At 40.9% G+C, this 19,328-nt stretch overlaps 1 protein-coding gene across 4 annotated transcripts in view; it reads right to left on the bottom strand.

Annotated features, from left to right (window-relative positions):
• Positions 1–2,283: 2,283 nt before the first annotated feature.
• Positions 2,284–19,328, bottom strand: part of PATL1 (PAT1 homolog 1, processing body mRNA decay factor) — a 35,506-nt gene continuing 18,461 nt past the window's right edge. For 2 of the 4 annotated variants that reach the window (XM_060159080.1, XM_060159078.1), the window contains 10 exons: positions 14,070–14,250; positions 13,441–13,564; positions 12,873–12,970; positions 12,369–12,428; positions 11,182–11,330; positions 9,369–9,528; positions 5,355–5,510; positions 3,339–3,430; positions 3,094–3,243; positions 2,284–2,776 (listed from right to left, as the gene is read on the bottom strand). In XM_060159080.1, coding sequence (XP_060015063.1) covers positions 2,755–2,776; positions 3,094–3,243; positions 3,339–3,430; positions 5,355–5,510; positions 9,369–9,528; positions 11,182–11,330; positions 12,369–12,428; positions 12,873–12,970; positions 13,441–13,564; positions 14,070–14,250 — 1,192 coding nt within the window. In that variant the 3' untranslated portion in view covers positions 2,284–2,754. Of the gene's footprint in view, positions 2,777–3,093; positions 3,244–3,338; positions 3,431–5,354; positions 5,511–9,368; positions 10,556–10,643; positions 10,669–11,181; positions 11,331–12,368; positions 12,429–12,872; positions 12,971–13,440; positions 13,565–14,069; positions 14,251–19,328 lie in introns of those variants that run through there. The other 2 variants (XM_060159079.1, XM_060159081.1) reach the window with 2 other exon arrangements.

Genomic DNA, 19,328 nt, shown 5'->3' with positions numbered 1-19,328 from the left:
CCGTACTCAGCAACAAGAGAAGCCACCGCAACGAAGAGTAGCCCCCACTCGCTGCAACTAGAGAAAGCCTGCACACGCCAACGAAGACCCAATGCAGCCAAAATTTTTTTAAAATGTCTCGTATGTCTAGAGATGAAGATGAACTGCAGTCCATCTATTGAAATTTATAATTCTGCTTTGTAGTTAAAAGTTGGAGAGGAGGGACTTCCCTGGTGGCACAGTGGTTAGGTTCTACCTGCCAATGCAGGGGACGTGGGTTCGAGCCCTGGTCCAGGAAGATCCCACGTGCCATGGAGCAACTAAGCCTGTGTGCTGCAATTGCTGAGCCTGTGCTCTAGAGCCAGCGAGCCACAACTACTGAACCCCGCGTGCCTAGAGCCCATGCTCCGCAACAAAGAGAAGCCACCACAATGAGAAGCCCGCGCACTGCAATGAAGAGTAGCCTCCACTCACCACAATTAGAGAAAAGCCCGCACACAGCAATGAAGACCCAACGCAGCCAAAAAGAAACAAACAAACAAATTTATATAAAAGAAAAAGTTGCGGGCAAATGACAATGGTCGAAAGCAGCCTAGGTTTTTTTTAAAAGGCTTTTTGTTTTTTTGATAAATTTATTTATTTATTTTTGGCTGCATTGGGTCTTCGTTGCTGTGCACGGGATTCTCGCTGCAGTGGATTCCCTTGTTGTGGAACACGGGCTCTAGGGTGCACGGACTTCAGTAGTTGCAGCACGTCGGCTCAGCAGTTGTGGCCCCTGGGCTGTAGAGCACAGGCTCAGTAGTTGTGGTGCATGGGCTTAGTTGCTCCGCGGCATGTGGGATCTTCCCAGACCAGGGCTCGAACCCACGTCCCCTGCACTGGCAGGCAGACTCTCAACCACTGAGCCACCAGGGAAGTCCTGAAAGCACGCTAGGTTTTTAAAGGAAAGTTATCACGTAAACATAAGATCTTTATGTGTTGTCTCCCTTATGACAAAATAAAAAAGATAAAAAATTAGGTAATAATATCCTTACCAATCCACAACACCAAGAGGTCTATCTAAATATGCTAGAAACACATTAAAAAGCTCAGAAGTAATAAATAGAAATGGAGGCACATTTTTTTTTCAAGTATACAATTTATTTTTATTTACAATACCCTATAAAAATGTAAATTTAGAAACTTTAATTTTTATTAATTAAAACCAAACAAAAAAGATAAAGCACAGAAAAGAAGAAATAATAATCAAGCCTTCACTTGATCGGTTGTGAAGGGAAGGTAGGAAAGGCGCCTAGTGGAAAATGATGGCAGAGGGCAAGCTAGGGAATGTCATGGGGAACAGCTGGTGGAACCTAGGGCCACTGAATGGGAAGAAATGGAGGTGGAGAACAAGGAGAGCTGGATATAACTGAGGACCTTACTGTTGTACATTTATGTGCAAAATGTTAAATCTCATTAAATATCATAACCTGTCCCCCCACTACATTCGAAAAGGCTAGAACAGCAAAATGTGCATCAGGACAGTCATGTGAAATTAATTCAGATTTAATTTTCTTGAGGGCTATAATCATCAGGGATCAAAACCCTTTATCCTGGTTGACTGCTGAATGGGGGAGGGATAAGTGACTAGGGTCACAGCAGGCTTGTCCCTGCTCGCATTCAGACCCAGGCCCCTGGCTGCCTGGGAATGGGACCTGGGTGAGATGAAGCAGCGAGGACGGCAGCTCTGCCCACAGTGTGGAGGAAACTGAAGAGCAGCACAGGCCGGACTTAGCTTCCATGGTTAGGTGTGGAGGTTTCTCCCCATGGCACCAAATAAAAACAGAAAAGAGAGAAGTGAAAGCATGGCTTACTGAAGTAGTCTCAGGAAGACAGACTGAGTGTGCAAAAGCTACACTGTGGAAGCGGGCTCTAGGTTAGGGTCATCTTGGGCAACCTTCCATGCACTCGAGGGGACAGGCTCAAGTACACTGCAGTTGTAGCAGGAAAAAGGCTTAACCGTGTGCTGTTTTCACTGAGGTGGACAGAACCAAAGGAAATACAAGTGGGGAGGAGATAAAGAACTTCTCAGCCTAGAGCTGGGCAGCAGCCAATTAAGAGTTCTGGTTTTATTAAACGTGCTCCATACCCTATATTTATATGAAAACAAGTAGAACCCACCAAATTCATTACAAGAGGGACGAGAATCAGATTAAAAATACATCAACTGGTTTGTGGTTAAAGAAGGGTTGTGTCACCTAAATATTTCTCAATCTAAAATTCATTCTTTAAGCATCCTTTGGAGACCACATAAGTGTGTGTATAGGGGGGTGTGTGCGCGCATATATATAGACTTCTACTTAATTGGCTCTCCTACAGTCATATTAATATGGGACAATGAAAAAAGACTTCAGTAGGATGAGGGAAGGAATCCTTTGGCAAGCTACAATCTACTCTGAACTGGAGTAGTGGTAGTGGGATAAAGGGAGAGATTATATTTGTGTTTCTAGGGCAAAGAAAATGCAAAATTGAGAAGAATTGGGTAAAAGTAGGACATGCAGAATTGTAACACAGACGGTAAGAAGAAACCAGCAGAAGTATCACCCAGCCACATTTCACAGACCAGTGGGGAAATACCTGGCATTCAGAGCCAACCCCTGTGAACAGGAATCGGTCCCACAAGGCGCTCTGGGGAATAAGCTACCTTCCCTCCCTCATTAAAAACAACACTCCATTGGTGGTGGCAGCAGTGCAGGTGGCAGCCAAAAGGAGGTACAGGACACATGTGGAGCTCTTTTATCGTATCCCCTGAACTAGCCTACGGTACAAAGAAAGAGAGAAAGGAAACCTGTATAAATGAGTTAAAACAGAAGTCAGTCATTTGTATCAGAGTTACATCCTTGTATGAACTCTCGTAACAAAACACCTAAGATATTTGTACCCTTCACATTTATTTAACAATGAGGGTTCTGTTGCATCCAATACAGTCTTTTATATCTCGCAGATATTCATGCATTTGACAGAAATCTTTAATCTCTTCCACCAAATGCAGTTTTATGCCCCCCCAGCCTCCTCAACATAACTTCTAAAGTGCCAACTTCAGTGAGATGTGGAACTCTCCTGTTTCCAACTTACTGCAGTTTTGTCTCCAGCAAGTTCAGTTTCTGTCGGTCAACGTAACGAGAAAACAGGGATACTAGATTTGTGGGTATAGAGACTGGCTTGGCCAGGGCTGCCTGGGGGATCCGCAGAAGTTCTCGGGTTGCCAGGAACATCACCTCCGTCCTGAAAGGGAAAATCAAAAATAACAATATAAAAAAAGAATGAAAAGATTACCTAAAAGAACTTAAAATAAGAGAAGAAACACAGTCTAGACTGACCACTGGTTGCTCTGCGTTGATTCTGAAGTGGGGTCTGAGCCCTGCAGGTCTTCCCCCCGGCTCAGCACGAGGAGGAGCAGTGACAGGCCGAACTGCGAGAGGAGACAGAGGGCGTCACACGGCGCTGCACCCAGTCCTCCTGGACCGCTGCTGCGCGGACCGCAGCGCTAGATGGGCAACGGCGCTGGATCAAAAGAACCCCGCTGCTGTGCTGCTCTGTGGAATCGGGCCGAGCCGAGAGGCTGTGTCCTTCTCCTGGCACAGCAGCAACAAGCCCCCCCAAAGGAAGCAGGAAGCCCCAGTGTCCAGCGGTCCTCCACACCCCACCCCACCCTGACGGGACAGCCCTCCACACCCCACCCCACCCCGACGGGACAAGACAACTTCTCCTTGCCCAGTGTCCAGCAGTCCTCCACACCCCACCCCACCCCGACAGGGCAAGACAACTTCTCCTTGCCATGGGCAATGTGGGATTTAGCTTTTCTCCTGTTCACCAGAACAGAAATGGATTAAAAAGGAGAGTTAAATGAAGACAAATTTTGATACAGAAAATTAAAGTTCACAGAATAAAAGACATTAAATAGAATTTGAATTAAGAAAAATGGTGTTAAGACCTGTGAGAAAACATACAAAGAAAGGTAACTGCGATGATCAGGGAATGAAGAGAAAATTTCCTTAAAAAAGGACACACATATCTGGAAATATAAAGGCTTAGAGAGGATGTTCAAGTCCTAGGTTAAATGTATGAATCACAGCTATAATGGACCATAAAGAGAAGCTGGGGATATTTTGGGATTCCATCCCCTCCTTTCTGAGTTCACCTCATACAGGATAACCTTGCCTTTCCAAAAAAGCTCCCTTCATGTCATTGTCGGAAAAACAACGGGTTACATAACCTTGTCTGACTTCATGCTTTTCTACTGTCTTTATCAAAATTAAAGCTAAGAGACCAAATAACATGGAAGGCACACAACTGATTACCCCAGAACCCCTGTCTTATGTCCCCTGAGGCACCATCACCCTCTCAGCCTCTGAGGTACTCGCGGCCCTTCTGAGCCATGCTTGGCAGGTTTTCAGGTATAAGAAGAAAGAGGCCTTGGGTCTGCTTTTCCCTCTACTGTAACAGACGGCCCTTAGTGAGTGCTCACTGTGTACCAGGCACTATACTGAACCGTTCACGGCTGCTTTCTCTTCTAAGAAACAGGACAACTCTGACACTGACCTCATCACCTCCACATTACAGATCAGGAAAGTGTGGCTCAGCAAAGTGAAATAATGTGTTCAGGGTCCCAGAGCTAGGATGTGGCAGAGAAGGAGTGGAAACCTGCTCTGTCTCAAAGCCCATGTTCTTCTTCTGTATCCTGCTTCCCCTAGGACTCTCTGGGTCTTTAACCTGATACAGATGAAATATGAAATAGTCTCTTATGACAGAGACCGTTAATTATCTACCTAATACTGTATGCTTTCTTTCTCCTATTAGATCTATTTGTGGTGACAATGGCGTGAACTAAAAGACGTTCTCCAGCCTTCCCTGCAGTTTAGGCATGGCATGTGACTAAGATCTGGCCATTGAGATTAAGTAGAAGTTGGTGGTTAGAGCTCCTGAAAAAGGTCCAAATAAGGAGGACAGACAGCTACTCCACACCTCTTGGCTTTCTAAACACACCTCTCTTCCTGGTGCAAAGTGGAACCTTAAATTCCACAACCATCGTGGACCATTAGAGGTCACAAGCGTGGCAGCCACTGCTAAGGATGGCAAAGAAGGGAAACTGAAGGAGCCTGTACCCCTGACACCATGCAGTCACCATACCAGATTTATTCCACATGAGATACAGAACGTTCTATTTTGTTGAAACCACTGTTATTTCTAGTTTTTATCACTATAAGCTTAATGTAAAAGGCTGAAGGAAGCCTTTTTTTTTTTTTTTTTACAATCGCCACAGTAGTCATTATTTTTACTCATAACTCAAATTTAAATGCCTCTCGAAGTTCAGGGACATAAAAGGGCAAGGCCACCTTGTTCTGGAGCACAGCAGCGAGGTGAGGATTGGAGGGTGCTGGTGCAGCTGCACTCTGAGGTAGGTTCATTAGCTGTTGCAGAAGGCTGGTGACAGCCACTGATGGAAGATGATAGAGGAGAAGAGAGAAGGGACTCAATAAGCATGGCAGCACCTACCAAAAAAAAAAAAAAAAAGGCATCACATCTCGGCAACTGTTACTTCAGTCACACCCCATCAGTGGGCACGGGTGGAAGGATGCTCAGTTGTATATTCCACTTCCCGAGGCAAGATTTAACCAAAAAGGGCTGACAAGCCTAGCAGATACTACCAGCATCTTAACAGCGGATTCTATGGTAGCTACTGAGAACTTTTTCAACTCAACTTGTAAAGGAAACAGCATTATTTGTGTGAACACGGGTGTAAACATCCCTTCTCAAATCCATAGCAAGATTCACGATAAAACATCAGTATTCCCTCCACAAATATTTAGATGCTTTAACACATTTAAATGTGTTCCAGGCGTGTGAGGTAAAAACAAATAGTAAACAGGACAGACCCTCAGGGGTCTAAGGCATAGAGGAGAAGCCATGAGTAAACTGGCAACTTTAATATATTGTGAGAGGGACTCTAACACAGGTAAAATTCTCAGTGCTACAGAGTTATCGAGAAGTATTTTCAGAGTTAACTGTACCTTGTTTTATCTTTTTATAAAAGCTGAATGAGGAAATGATTAATCAATTTTTATAGATTATTAGAGAAGCTAAGTGATCAGAAACTCAGTGTTCGGTTACAAAGCTAGGAGCTAGAACCAGACTCCAAGGCTGCTGGATTCCAGCCTGCTGGTCCACTCATTCCGTTTTGCCTTAAGGCCCGGACTGGGAAGTTAAAATACAGAGCTACTGGTATAACTAGGTTATGACACTTGAAAGGAAATTGAGGGTGCTTCCAGCACTCAATGCCCATGGCATAAAAAGTGATGGCTGGTTCTACTTTAAACAGCATCCAAGGATGCAGAAAACTCCTTTTCAAGATCTACTACTCTAAATAAACAGAGCTTCAAAAATGAAACCATTCTTAAACATACACAAAAGTACAAAGACCAGTATAGTGAAGTCCACATACCCATAACCTAACTTCAACAACAATTCAATCAACAACAGGTTGCCAACCTTATTAAATCTATTTGCTTCCCATATAAGATCATTCCATCCATAAATACTTCAATTGGCATCACTAACAAAATCTCTCACAATATTATCACACCTAACAAAGTTTAATTCCTTAATTATCATCCAATATTTATTCCAAATTCAGTCTGTCCAACTGTCTCAAAAATGTCTTTTAACAGCTGATTTATTCTTTTTTTTTTTTTTAAATGCCATCAGTTAATATAGTCCAACACAGCAAAGGCTTTCCTCAATGCTTTGGCCAATATGGTACATGCCCATCCTAGCTTGATGGACATTCAGTCTAGGACCAGCAATGTGAATTATTATTTTTATTTTTAAAATATTTATCTATTTAGTTGCGCTGGGTCTTAGTTACAGCATGCGGGATGGTTAGCTGCGGCATGCAAACTCTTAGTTGCAGCATGTGGGACCTAGTTCCCTGACCAGATATGGAACCCAGGGGCTCCCTGCATTGGGAGAGTGGAGTCTTAACCACTGGACCATCAGGGAAGTCCCAGTAGCTGATTTATTTTAATCATGATTCAAATAAATCCACACATTGCATTCGGCTGGTAAGGCTTTTAAAATCTGTTAATAGCTCCTTTGTCACCGTCCATCTCCTTTTCTCATGCTATTTATTTGTTGAAGAAACTGGGTCATTTGTCCCATAGTTTGGATCTGGCTAATTGCACCCCTGTGGTGTCACTTAACAGGTTTCACCATCCTCTGTTTTTTCCCATAAAAACTGATAATTAGAGGTTCGATTCAGTTCAAGTTCAATGGAGGGGTCAGGGTGGTGTATGGCAAGAAAACTTCATGGAGAGAGCTGTGTGTTTTCTATTGCATCACATCAAGATGCACATAGTGTCCGGTTGTCCCCCTTAGTGGTGTTAACAGTCAACACTGGGGGACTTCCCTGGTGGCACAGTGGTTGAGAATCCACCTGCCAATGCAGGGGACACGGGTTCGAGTCCTGGTCCAGGAAGATCCCACATGAGGCGGAGCAGCTAAGCCCATGCGCCACAACTACTGAGCCTGCGCTCTAGCGCCCGCGAGCCACAACTACTGAGCCCATGTGCCACAACTACTGAAGCCCACGTGCCTAGAGCCCGTGCTTCGCAACAAGAGAAGCCACTGCGATGGGAAGCCCGTGCACCGCAATGAAGAGTAGCCCCCACTCGCTGCAACTAGAGAAAGCCCGCGCGCAGCAATGAAGACCCAACGCAGCCATAAATAAATACATACATACATAAATAAAACCAAAAACATCAGTGGGTTCAGGTGTCGCCTGCCTGCTCCAACCACCGTAAAGGTCCCCATCCACCTTTTACCTAATGCTTTTGTAGCACCAGTAATGGTTGCTGCCTGGATTGATTGCTTTTCCATTAGGAGCTGTAAAACTGCAATTTTCTAATTTTATCATTTCTTTTGAATTTATTAGCTGATATACCTTCTATAAAGAAGAACTTTTCTATTATCACTCTCTGGTCACCATGACATTTGGTTGTAATGCGGCAGGATAAATGCTTCTTTTCCTTTATTTACCACTTTTCAGAATAATGAGTTGATAGCCTAGCAATCTCTGAAGGTGATTAGTATATTTTTTTCATACCATTATGAACTCATTAAATTAAATATATTTGATTTACTTCAATCCACTCCTATAATTTTTCTTTCTGATGTAAATTATCCCATTTTGGCCAAAAGGAGGCCCCTTCAAAGTGGTCTGTGCATCTTCTACACAGGACCCTAGTAATCGTTTAGCTCCCATGCTTTCTGATACAAGATATTCCAGAATTATCTCGTACATTTTATGCCTCAGGACCTGGAACACGCTATTACGTCAAAAAAATGGTGTTTAGAGATGTGGTCTATTACTCTTTAACGCATACAGGTAAAAACGTAGCCTCTACACTTAACCAAGTTTTCCTCACTAGCAGATAAGCTCCACCAAAGCAGGCATCTTTGGATTCCTAACTCTCAGCACCTCGAACTAGGTGCTATATTTCTAGGACCTAAATGTGCCTGGTACATAGAAGTATTCAATAAATATTTGCTGAATGAAGAAATTCTTTCAATCCTATTATCATTTCAGAAGGAATAATTTTCACATCTTTCAGGTTCACGCTCATAAATTCTATTATTCTGAATCTCACATTGAGTAATACTAGCCCTTTGTGCTAACCTTACCAATTCCTTGTTTTGAAATTCTAAGACTATTTTAAATTGTGCTAATCTTTCAAGTATTACGACACGCATAAGCAGAGAGCAATTCTTACCAAGAGTTAACTTATCAACTTGATAATCATGTTTCAAATTCCAGCCCAGTTTAGGTTAGATACAATTATTTAAAAGCACTGGCCCAATTCCTGTGGGACACCATTCAACTAAGTCTACAGGTCAATGTTAGCTACTAATAACAGCCCAATGAATGATACTTTATATCCAACAAAGTAACCAAGATCATAAGTTGCAAATTTAGTGAGCATCAGATTCAGCTGGGGATGTTGTTATAAACCCAGAAGCCCTGATCGTCTCTCTGTAAATTCTGATTCAGCAAGATTGGCGTAGGGCTGAATTATCTGCTTCCCAAGCAATTCTGATACAGACCACAGCTTTTACAACTACTTCAAATAAGACAGAATTACTGCTTTCCTCCTGTTTAGGAACATGGGCTGTTGGATAAAAAGTGACATTAAAAATACAGGCCTGGAGTAAAGTTTTTGCCTTAAATAATCATATCACTCTGCCAAAGATAAAAGAATACAAAAGGGAAAAGGAGACAAAAAGAAATCTGGATTCTAGAAATCTTTTCAACTATGAAGACCCAAAGGAAAGATGTCCCACACATGGGGGATCACCTCATCTTGTGCATCCTTCTTGATAAGGAAAGGGAGGTTCCTGGCTGTTGTCATGAGAATGTCAGCTGCTTGCTCTGTGGAGAGGAAAGGAAGAATACGGGCAACCATTCTCTTCCCTTTTCTGATGCACATGATCTGTACAAAGTGGTCATCACTGGGCCTGCAGGGAAAGAAGAATGCTAACTTAGGCCAGCAAGAATAATGTAAAAAATCCCTTTTTTCCTCTTACATGTTACTGAGTGAATACACTGCATTTATTTTCACTCTACAATTATCTGTACTACAAAATAGAATTACTTCTCCAACTCTCAACCAAATAATAAAAAGTAATTCTTCGGGGCTTCCCTGATGGCGCAGTGGTTAAGAAGCCGCCTGACAATGCAGGGGACATGGGCTCGAGCCCTGCTCCGGGAAGATCCTACATGCCACGGAGTAACTGAGCCCGCGCGCCACAACTACTGAAGCCCGCACGCCTAGAGCCCATGCTCTGCAACAAGAGAAGCCACCGCAATGAGAAGCCCGCGCACTGCAACAAAGAGTAGCCCTGCTAGCTGCAACTAGAGAAAGCCCACATGCAGCAACGAAGACCCAAATGCAGCCAAAACTAAATAAATAAAGAAGCTACTGTGGAGTTTTGGTATAGTCTCAAAGAATAATAAAAAAAAAAGTAATTCTTCGTTTCATAAATACTGAAAATCATCATTTCAAAAACTGTTATGTTAAAGAATTGATCAAACTATTTGCATTAATTTCCTTTATTAACTTTTAAGTAACTATACAAACGACATGGGTAAAACAGCAAAATCTGAAAATATATATAAGAAAAAAGGAATAAAATATTCATAATCTCAGAGATAATTTATTAGTGTTATCATTTTGAAGACATTTTTGCTGTCTATTGTATATTTTTATCTTTCATTTAAAAGAAAGGGTCCATGTAATTTATATGGCTTTGTTACTTGACTTTTTTCACTCAACAACTTCTTGTGAACACTCTTCTACGGCAATAAATAATACTTTAACTACATACATTTTAATGGCTGCATAACAGTCAAATCTATGGATAAACCCAAACTTATTCAACCAGTTCCCTGTCAGCCCGACTCCAGAAAAGGTGTGCCGAAAAGAAGGTCCTTTTTTGAAGTTCTGTTTTGCGTGTGTCCTGGCTTAGAAGAATCATCAATTCTCTTGAATGGGCAAAGAGAAAGGGAGTGATTAGGAGACACAGTCCTCTCGCATTCATCAAATAAATATTGTGATTTATAGAACATTTACCATTAGCAAGATTCTGTTCCAGATACTAGGTTGGAGAGAGATGAGAGAGATATAGAGAAGTTATATTAAGGAGCTTAGTCTCCACTGGAAAACCAACTGGTTTCCATAGCAAATAAGTATTGTATGGAAATCCCAAGGAAGTGTAAGTGTTATAATACTTTCCCTCCTAGTAGGAAAGAAAATACATAAAGATCACAACGTTGAACATTAGTAAGCATAAACCAGATACAATCTGTAAGCTCAACAACACAAGCTAAATAATGCTCCCCACTGTATCTCCAGTGCCCAGCACAGTTCCTAGCAGATACCTGAATAGGTACTTGCTGAAAAAATGAATTCAGGATAAACAGATTTTTTTCCTGGCTGGAAAGAATTATGAAATATTTTACATGAAGTGGCATTTGAGGCCAAAAGGAAAGACTTTGAGCTTACTGAGATGGTAAGGAAGGATATCCAAAGGGTAGAACGTATAAAGTTCAATGTAGCAGAGGAAGGAGTCTAGCTAGTCTATGTTTTTACCAAAGTACACTACTCTTACCTCTCCTGTCCAGGCAATTTCCCCCTTAAGTTGTCATACATGCTACAAATTTTGTGCTTTCTTTCATCCATCAGGGCAGGTCGCTCTTCTTCCAGACTTAGGAGGTAACGCCTTTCATAATCCTCCACATCAAGGAGTAAACTATAGGTCTAAGTGAGAGACAAAGCAGGCCTCAGCAAGCTCAGAGTATTAGATAAACAACTTCACAGTTTAGGAATACCAGATAAAGACAAAAGAGTGAGAGCGCATTGTAATAACATTGAGAGGGAAAAAGTGCTCTTTTAAACCCAGAAAAACATAGTGCAATAACTTAAAAAATTCTTTGAACATCATTCCCTGTACCTCCTTGACCTCTAATCCAGAAGGCAGACAGTGAAATGATTACACACTTTCCAAATTCTCCAGCAGCGGCAACAGCACTGTAAGATAGACAATGCGTACCACTGCTCCAAGTAATGCCTTATATTAATAAAAACGGTCACAGCTAATTTTACTACTGGGTGCCAGGCATATTGCTCTAAACACTCTGCAAGTACTCATTTACTGAATACTAACTCACCACAGCCCAGTGAGAAACAGACTCTTACAGTTTTCATTTTTAAAGATAAAGAAACTGAGGACAGCATAGAAAGGTTAAATAACTTGCCTCAAGTCACAGCTCTGAGAAATGGAAAAGACATGATTTGTAGACTGTTTCCAGGGTCTGTGCTCCTAACCCCTATGCTCTATGCCTTGCAATATGTATTTATGCTTTAACACAAACTGCTTATATATTACCTGATTGTCCTTAGAACCCAGGACAGTGCCCAGCACCCAGAGAATGTCCAATAAATATATGTGAGCTGACTGAATAGACCTGAATTAATTCATAGGCAGAACAGTGTAATTTTTATTCTCATTTTCTTAGGAAGATGACCTGCCCCAAAACATTCACAGTTGTTAACTGAACAAGCTTGGACAAAAAACCCAGGACTTCCAATTGCAGTGTTCTTTTCATGAGACCATAGGTGAGGTATGCCACATTCCTTTCTAGCGTGTCCTGCACACAATAGGCACTTTACACAAATATATCCATTAATTAAAATCATGGAACACTAACTGATTGTTTACTTTCCCATTGTTGAGTACACATACATTTAATAGTTCCTTATTTGAAACTAACTACAGTAACAAATTCTAAAACTTACCTTCTCAATTATGACAAGGGTTTTTCGTCTTTTGTCCCGAACCTGTTTTTCTTTTGTCTCCTAAAAAACGACAAGACTCCTCAATGTGAACTCTTTACCCATGTTAAAAATAACTTACTGGCACATAGGTAATTCCATGTGTAACAATACTTGGGGAATACTGACTCTTTGAAAGTTAATACTCTAAAACAAAACTAATGTGGACAAAGGTCATAGAGTTGACTGAATCAACCCACACATAAACTGAACACACAGATAGGCAAGAGGTAGTTGCACAATGCAGTGGAAGATGAAGATATCATAGAAAAATCTTAAAACACAGAGAAAATCATAGTTTTAAAAACTGGAGTCAATAGCTGATGCTGCCTGCAGCCAGACTGACCTAGTTCAAAGGCTCCTGCCACCCCGGTCCTGCCTGGCTGCCTTAGGATTCCAATCCACTGACCCCCAAAGAAGTGGTGATGACCCAGACTTTTTTAAACACACAATTCTACAGACACTTACATCATCCTCACTCCGAGATGTCACAACAGCATCAATCATTTTTCGGGGATTATTCACACTAGAGACAGTAAGCTTTCCCAAAGAGCCCTCAAACTGCACTGCAGGGACAAAAAATTTCCAACAAATAAAAACTCAGAAATGCAGGCAGACAGCTTTCAAAGAAGATCTTTATATTCTCTATTCTTTACACAGAGCCTAACAATTTACTACAAAAATCTATGTATTATCTAAAGCAATCTCTTATCAACATCTACCCTTTCCCATTTTTTTGGTTGTAATAATAAATAAAACTCTGAAGTATTTCCCCCTTATCTATTTTATGGATACTAGAAATTATAACAGGTTTTAAAAAGTCATGGAATCTCTAGTAGAAAAGGATCTAAAAGGCCATCTGTCAAACCATTCACTCCATGCTTGAATAAGGCTGACCTGTGCATTTGTCAAGGACAATGATACTTTACACATCAGTTTCAAACATCTCTATCCAATCATCTTTACAGTTATTTTTATTCTATCCTATCAGCAGCACCACACCTCTCTATTATGGCTGTGGGGATAAGAACCTCACCTGGCTTATAGGCGTGCTCCAGTCTGGCCACCTGAGGGGTAATGAGCTTGGTGCGCTCCTTTTTTGGGCCATCACCTTGCACTTCTTCAGCAGCTGACAGTTTCTCCAGTTTTTCAAAATAATTCTACCACATGAGAAGATGATTTCAGTTGCAACAAGCACAGAATATGGTCTCTCTTTATCATGAAATAATTAACTTATACTAGTGGTAACAACACTACTTGTACTCTATAAATATATTGATCTTTAATTTTTATTAGATTGCTATGAATTTATCAAAAAATCCCAGCCTTCAAAATAATCATCAATGGAAATATCTTTAAAGTTAGACTGCCAATATTCTTCATTGAAAGAACCAGATTATTGATGCCGAAAAGATTTGAAAATACTGGTCTGAGAGCCTCCGTAGGTAAGAAATAAAAGGCATATATGCAAACCTTTGAGTGAATAGTGGGACAGGTTCTTCAGCTTGAAAAGAGGACAAAATTTGCTTAGTCAATTCTTATCCACTTGAAGACTACCACAAAAGAAAATTCTATCAATATTTAATTCTACCAATATTTAAATGAGTACCTTCACCAGGGTAAGGGACTAAACTATTATCCTCAAAACTAGCACAGAGTACTTACCTGGTAATAAAAATCATCCAGGTAGGGATCAGTGCTTTGCAGCTGCACCATCTGGATTTTAGAGACCCAATCCTTTTCTCGCTGCAACATGAGATTGGCATATGGATCCTTTCGGAGATGATCCTGATGACTGCTCCGGTGACTTCCTCTATCTCCTGCACCGTTGAGATTCCGATGCTGACTGAAAAAGAAATACATGCCACATTCACTCCAAGTGGATACATGAATTATGCCTTGTAACAGCACTGCAGTAAACCAGGCCAATTGAAAAAAAGGTTCCCCTTTGCTTCTGTTAAAAGAGGAGTGAAAAAGAATCGAATCTTAACAGAATTTGAAAGGAAAGAGCTGTGCAACACATAATTAAGGAGATAAAACTAAGATCCAAGTGCCTTACCATAAGCTAAGCACTTTCACCTATGGACTTTTGTATAAGCCCCACAATAACCCTATGAGGTAATAAGGTAGATTTATTTTCTCCACGTAAGACAACAAGCCGAGGCCAAAAGAGATCAAGTAGCTAGCCTAAAGCAGGATACCAGGCCGCAGAGTGAGAGATTGTGAACACATGCCAATTTGACCCCAAGTCTATATACTTTTAAAAAAACTTGATGAAAATCATGACATACTTCAAACATATAGAAAAGCCCAGCAAATACTATTAAAAAAAATCCATTTACTCACCACCTAGACTTAATGAAAAAAAAATTATTTGGTCAAATTTGCTTCAGACTTTTAAAAAGTAATATTAAAGTAATACAGTGTGACATTTACAGTTGAAGGCCCACCTATACCCTCCAGATCACGGTTTCCACCTTCCCTTCCTTCCTATAGGAGCCACTATCCTGACTTTGTTATGCAACCTCCATGAAATATTTTTATACTTTTATTACTTGTACATCTACTTTTAAATATTATACAGTGTCATTCCATTTTACATAACTGGTACTAGACACAGAGTTCTGCTCCTTGTTTCTTATTCAACATTATGCCTTTCATATTTATCCATGTTGATGATAACATACACAGGCATATACTGAAAAGTAGAACTGCTAGGATGCAGCGTATCCACATTATCAATCTTATTATTTATTGCCAAATTCTCTCTCAAAAGGCTGTGCATGCCACTCCTGCCAACAATGACAGTTGAGACACTTCACGTTTTGCCTGAGGATATAAAATGGTTATCTAATTTGCATTCTTCTGATTACAAGTGAATCTGAAAAATCTTTTCACTTTTATGAGCCATGTAGGTTTCCTCTATTGAAAATTACATGTTTGTGTTTGATGCCTTTTGTTACACAGAAGTTTAATATATTTTTGAAATTTTATTAAAATACTTTTAAACTGCTTTATTAAGTGATAACTGATATATAAAGAACTGCATATTTAATGTGTACAAACTGGTAAGTTTGGACATATGCAAACATTTGTGTTATCATCACCATAAACAAAGTAATGGACATATCCAACACCTACTCCTTGTGTCCCTTTCTTTCTCTTTTTTTGGTGGTGGTAAGAACACTTAACATGAGATCTACACTCTTAAATTCTGAAGTACATAATACCATAATGTTAACTGCAGGCACAAGAAGTTTCATATTTTAACAGTCTAATGTATTCATCTTTTCCTTTATGGTTTGTACTTTTTGTGTCTTAAGAGTCCATATTGGTTTTTTCCCCCTGAAAAAAATATTCTGGAATTTTTTTGAAAGAAAAAATAAATTACACACAAAGAACCATAAAATGAAAGGTTGAAAAAACCCCTCAAAATTATGTTTAATTCTCTTATTTTATATATAAGAATGGTGATAGAATGTAAGCTCCATGAAGGCAAGGGTTTGATATGTCTTGTTCTTCTTTCAATCCCCAAAACTGACTACAGTGCCTGGTACACAGCTGAGGTCACATATATAAATATATATTTGAATGAGGATTAAACAGAGGCAAAGATAAAGAGTGACTGTTGGCTTTACGCAAGACCCAAATGTAATGCTAGAGACTATATTCAAGATTATGTCTGAGCTGAGATGGTCAACAAAAGGTAGTTAAAAGTATGGTAAGAACTTGGTAAGCAGTGAATATAAAATGTTGATTCCGCACCCCCCAGATCTAAATTGTACTTCAGAATTATAGTAACTTGGAAATAAGTTGATAAGCTCTTGTCATTTAAAGCTTGTGCATTGGTATGCAGGCAGGTATTAAATCTAATAACATAATTTAAAGTTCAGGGCTCTGGTTTCTGGAAGGTGGAAATGGATGGAGGACACTCCCTCTTGTGAGAGCACCGGAATCACAACTAACTGCTGAACAATCATCGACAGGAAGACACTGGAACTCACCAAAAAAGATACCCCACATCCAAAGACAAAGGAGAAGCTGCAGTGAGACGGTAGGAGGGGCGCAATCACAATAAAATCAAATCCCACAACTGCTGGGTGGCTGACTCACAAACTGGAGAACACTTATACCACAGATGTCCACCCACTGGAGGGAAGGTTCTGAGCCCCACGTCAGGCTTCCCAACCTGGGGGTCTGGCAACGGCAGGGGGAATTCCCAGAGAATCAGACTTGGAAGGGTAGTGGGATTTGATTGCAGGACTTCAACAGGACTGGGGGAAATAGAGACTCCACTCTTGGAGGGCACACACAAAGTAGTGTGCGCATCAGGACCCAGGGGAAGGAGCAGTGATGCCACAGGAGACTGAACCAGACCTACCTGCTAGTGTTGGAGGGTCTCCTGCAGAGAGGCTGGGGGTGGCTGTGGCTCACCGTGGGGACAAGGACACTGGCAGCAGAAGTTATGGGAAGTACTCCTTGGCGTGAGCCCTCCCAGAGTCCACCATTAGTCCCACCAAAGAGTGGGTAGGCTCCAGTGCTGGGTCGCCTCAAGCCAAACAACCAACAGGGAGGGAACCCAGCCCCACCCATCAGCAGACAAGTGGATTAAAGTTTTACTGAGCTCTGCCCACCAACACAACAGCCAGCTCTACCCACCACCAGTCCCTCCCATCAGGAAGCTTGCACAAGCCTCTTAGACAGCCTCATTCACCAGAGGGCAGACAGCAGAAGCAAGAAGAACTACAATTCTGCAGCTTGTGGAAGGAAAACCACGTTCACAGAAAGATAGACAAAATGAAAGGCAGAGGACGTGGTACCAGATGAAGGAAAAAGATAAAACCCCAGAAAAACAACTAAATGAAGTGGAGATAGGCAACCTTCCAGAAAAAGAATTCAGAATAATGATAGTGAAGATGATCCAGGACCTCGGAAAAAGGATGGAGGCAAAGATCAAGAAGATGCAAGAAATGTTTAACACAGACCTAGAAGCATTAAGAACAAATACCTGGAAGAATTAAAGAACAAACAAACAGACATGAACAATACAATAACTGAAATGAAAAATACAACGGAAGGAATCAATAGCAGAATAACTGAGGCAGAAGAAAGGATACGTGACCTGGAACCCAGAATGGTGGAATTCACTGCCGTGGAACAGAATAAAGAAAAAGGAATGAAAAGAAATGAAGACAGCCTAAGAGACCTCTAGGACAACATTAAATGCACCAACAATTGCATTAGGGGTCCCAGAAGAAGAGAGAGAGAAAGGATCCGAGATGAAGAGATTATTTGAAGAGATTATAGTCAAAAACGTCCCTAGGGCTTCCCCGGTGGCGCAGTGGTTGAGAGTCCGCCTGCTGATGCAGGGGACACGGGTTCGTGCCCCGGTCCAGGAAGATCCCACATGCCACGGAGCGGCTGGGCCTGTGAGCCATGGCTGCTGAGCCTGCGCGTCCAGAGCCTGTTGCTCCACAACGGGAGAGGCCACAGCAGTGAAAGGCCCGTGTACCGCAAACAAAACAAAACAAAACAAACAAGCAAACAAAAAACACGTCCCTAACATGGGAAAGGAAACAGCCACCCAAGTCCAGGAAGCACAGAGTCCCAGGCAGGATAAACTCAAGGAGGAACATGCCAAGACACATAGTAATCAAACTGACAAAAATTAAAGAAAAATTATAGAAAGCAACAAGGGAAAAATGACAAATAACATACAAGGGAACTCCCATAAGGTTACCAGCTGATTTCTCAGCAGATACTCTACAAGCCAGAAGAGAGTGGCCCGATATATTTCAAGTGATGAAAGAGAAGAACCTACAACCAAGATTACTCTACCCAGCAAGGATCTCATTCAGATTCAATGGAGAAATCAAAAGCTTTACAGACAAGGAAAAGCTAAAAGAATTCAACACCACCAAACCAGCTCTACAACAAATGCTAAAGGAATTTCTCTAAGTGGGAAACACAAGAGAAGAAAAGGACCTACAAAAACAAACCCATAACAATTAAGAAAATGGTAACAGGAACATACATATCAATAATTACATTAAACGTGAATGGATTACATGCTCCAACCAAAAGACACAGGCTCACTGAATGGATACAAAAACAAGACCCATATATATGCTGTCTACAAGAGACCCACTTCAGACCTAGGGACACATACAGACTGAAAGTGAGGGGATAGAAAAAGATATTCCATGCAAATGGAAATCAAAAGAAAGCTGGAGTAGCAATACTCATATCAGATAAAATATACTTAAAATAATGTTACAAGAGACAAGAAGGACACTGTATAATGATCATGAGCAATACAAGAAGAAGATATAACAATTATATATGCACCCAACATAGGAATACCTCAATACATAAGGCAAATGCTAACAGCTATAAAAGAGGAAATTGACAGTAACACAATAGTGGGGGACTTTAACACCTCAATTACACCAATGGACAGACCATCCAGACAGAAAATTAATAAGGAAACACAAGCTTTAAATGATACAACAGGCCAGATAGATTTAATTGATATTTATAGGACAATCCATCCAAAAACGGCAGATTACACTTTCTTCTCAATGCACATGGAACAATATCCAGGATAGATCACATCTTGGGTCACAACTCAAGCCTCAGTTAATTTAAGAAAATTGAAATCATATCAAACATCTTTTCCGACCACAACCCTATGATATTAGAAATCAATTACAAGGAAAAAAACATAAAAAATGCAAACTTATGGAGGTTAAACAATACATTACTAAATAACCAAGAGATCACTAAAGAAATCAAAGAGGAAATAAAAAAATACCTAGAGACAAATTACAGCGAAAACACGACAATCCAAAACCTATGGGATGCAGCAAAAGCAGTTCTAATAGGGAAGTTTATAGCAATACAATAAGCCTACCTCAAGAAACA

The sequence above is a fragment of the Lagenorhynchus albirostris genome, chromosome 9 (genome assembly GCF_949774975.1).
Source record: "Lagenorhynchus albirostris chromosome 9, mLagAlb1.1, whole genome shotgun sequence".
NCBI classification, from domain to species: Eukaryota; Metazoa; Chordata; class Mammalia; order Artiodactyla; family Delphinidae; genus Lagenorhynchus; species Lagenorhynchus albirostris.
The sequence above is the reverse complement of the archived record's forward strand: the minus strand, read 5'-3'. Positions and strand labels throughout refer to the sequence as shown.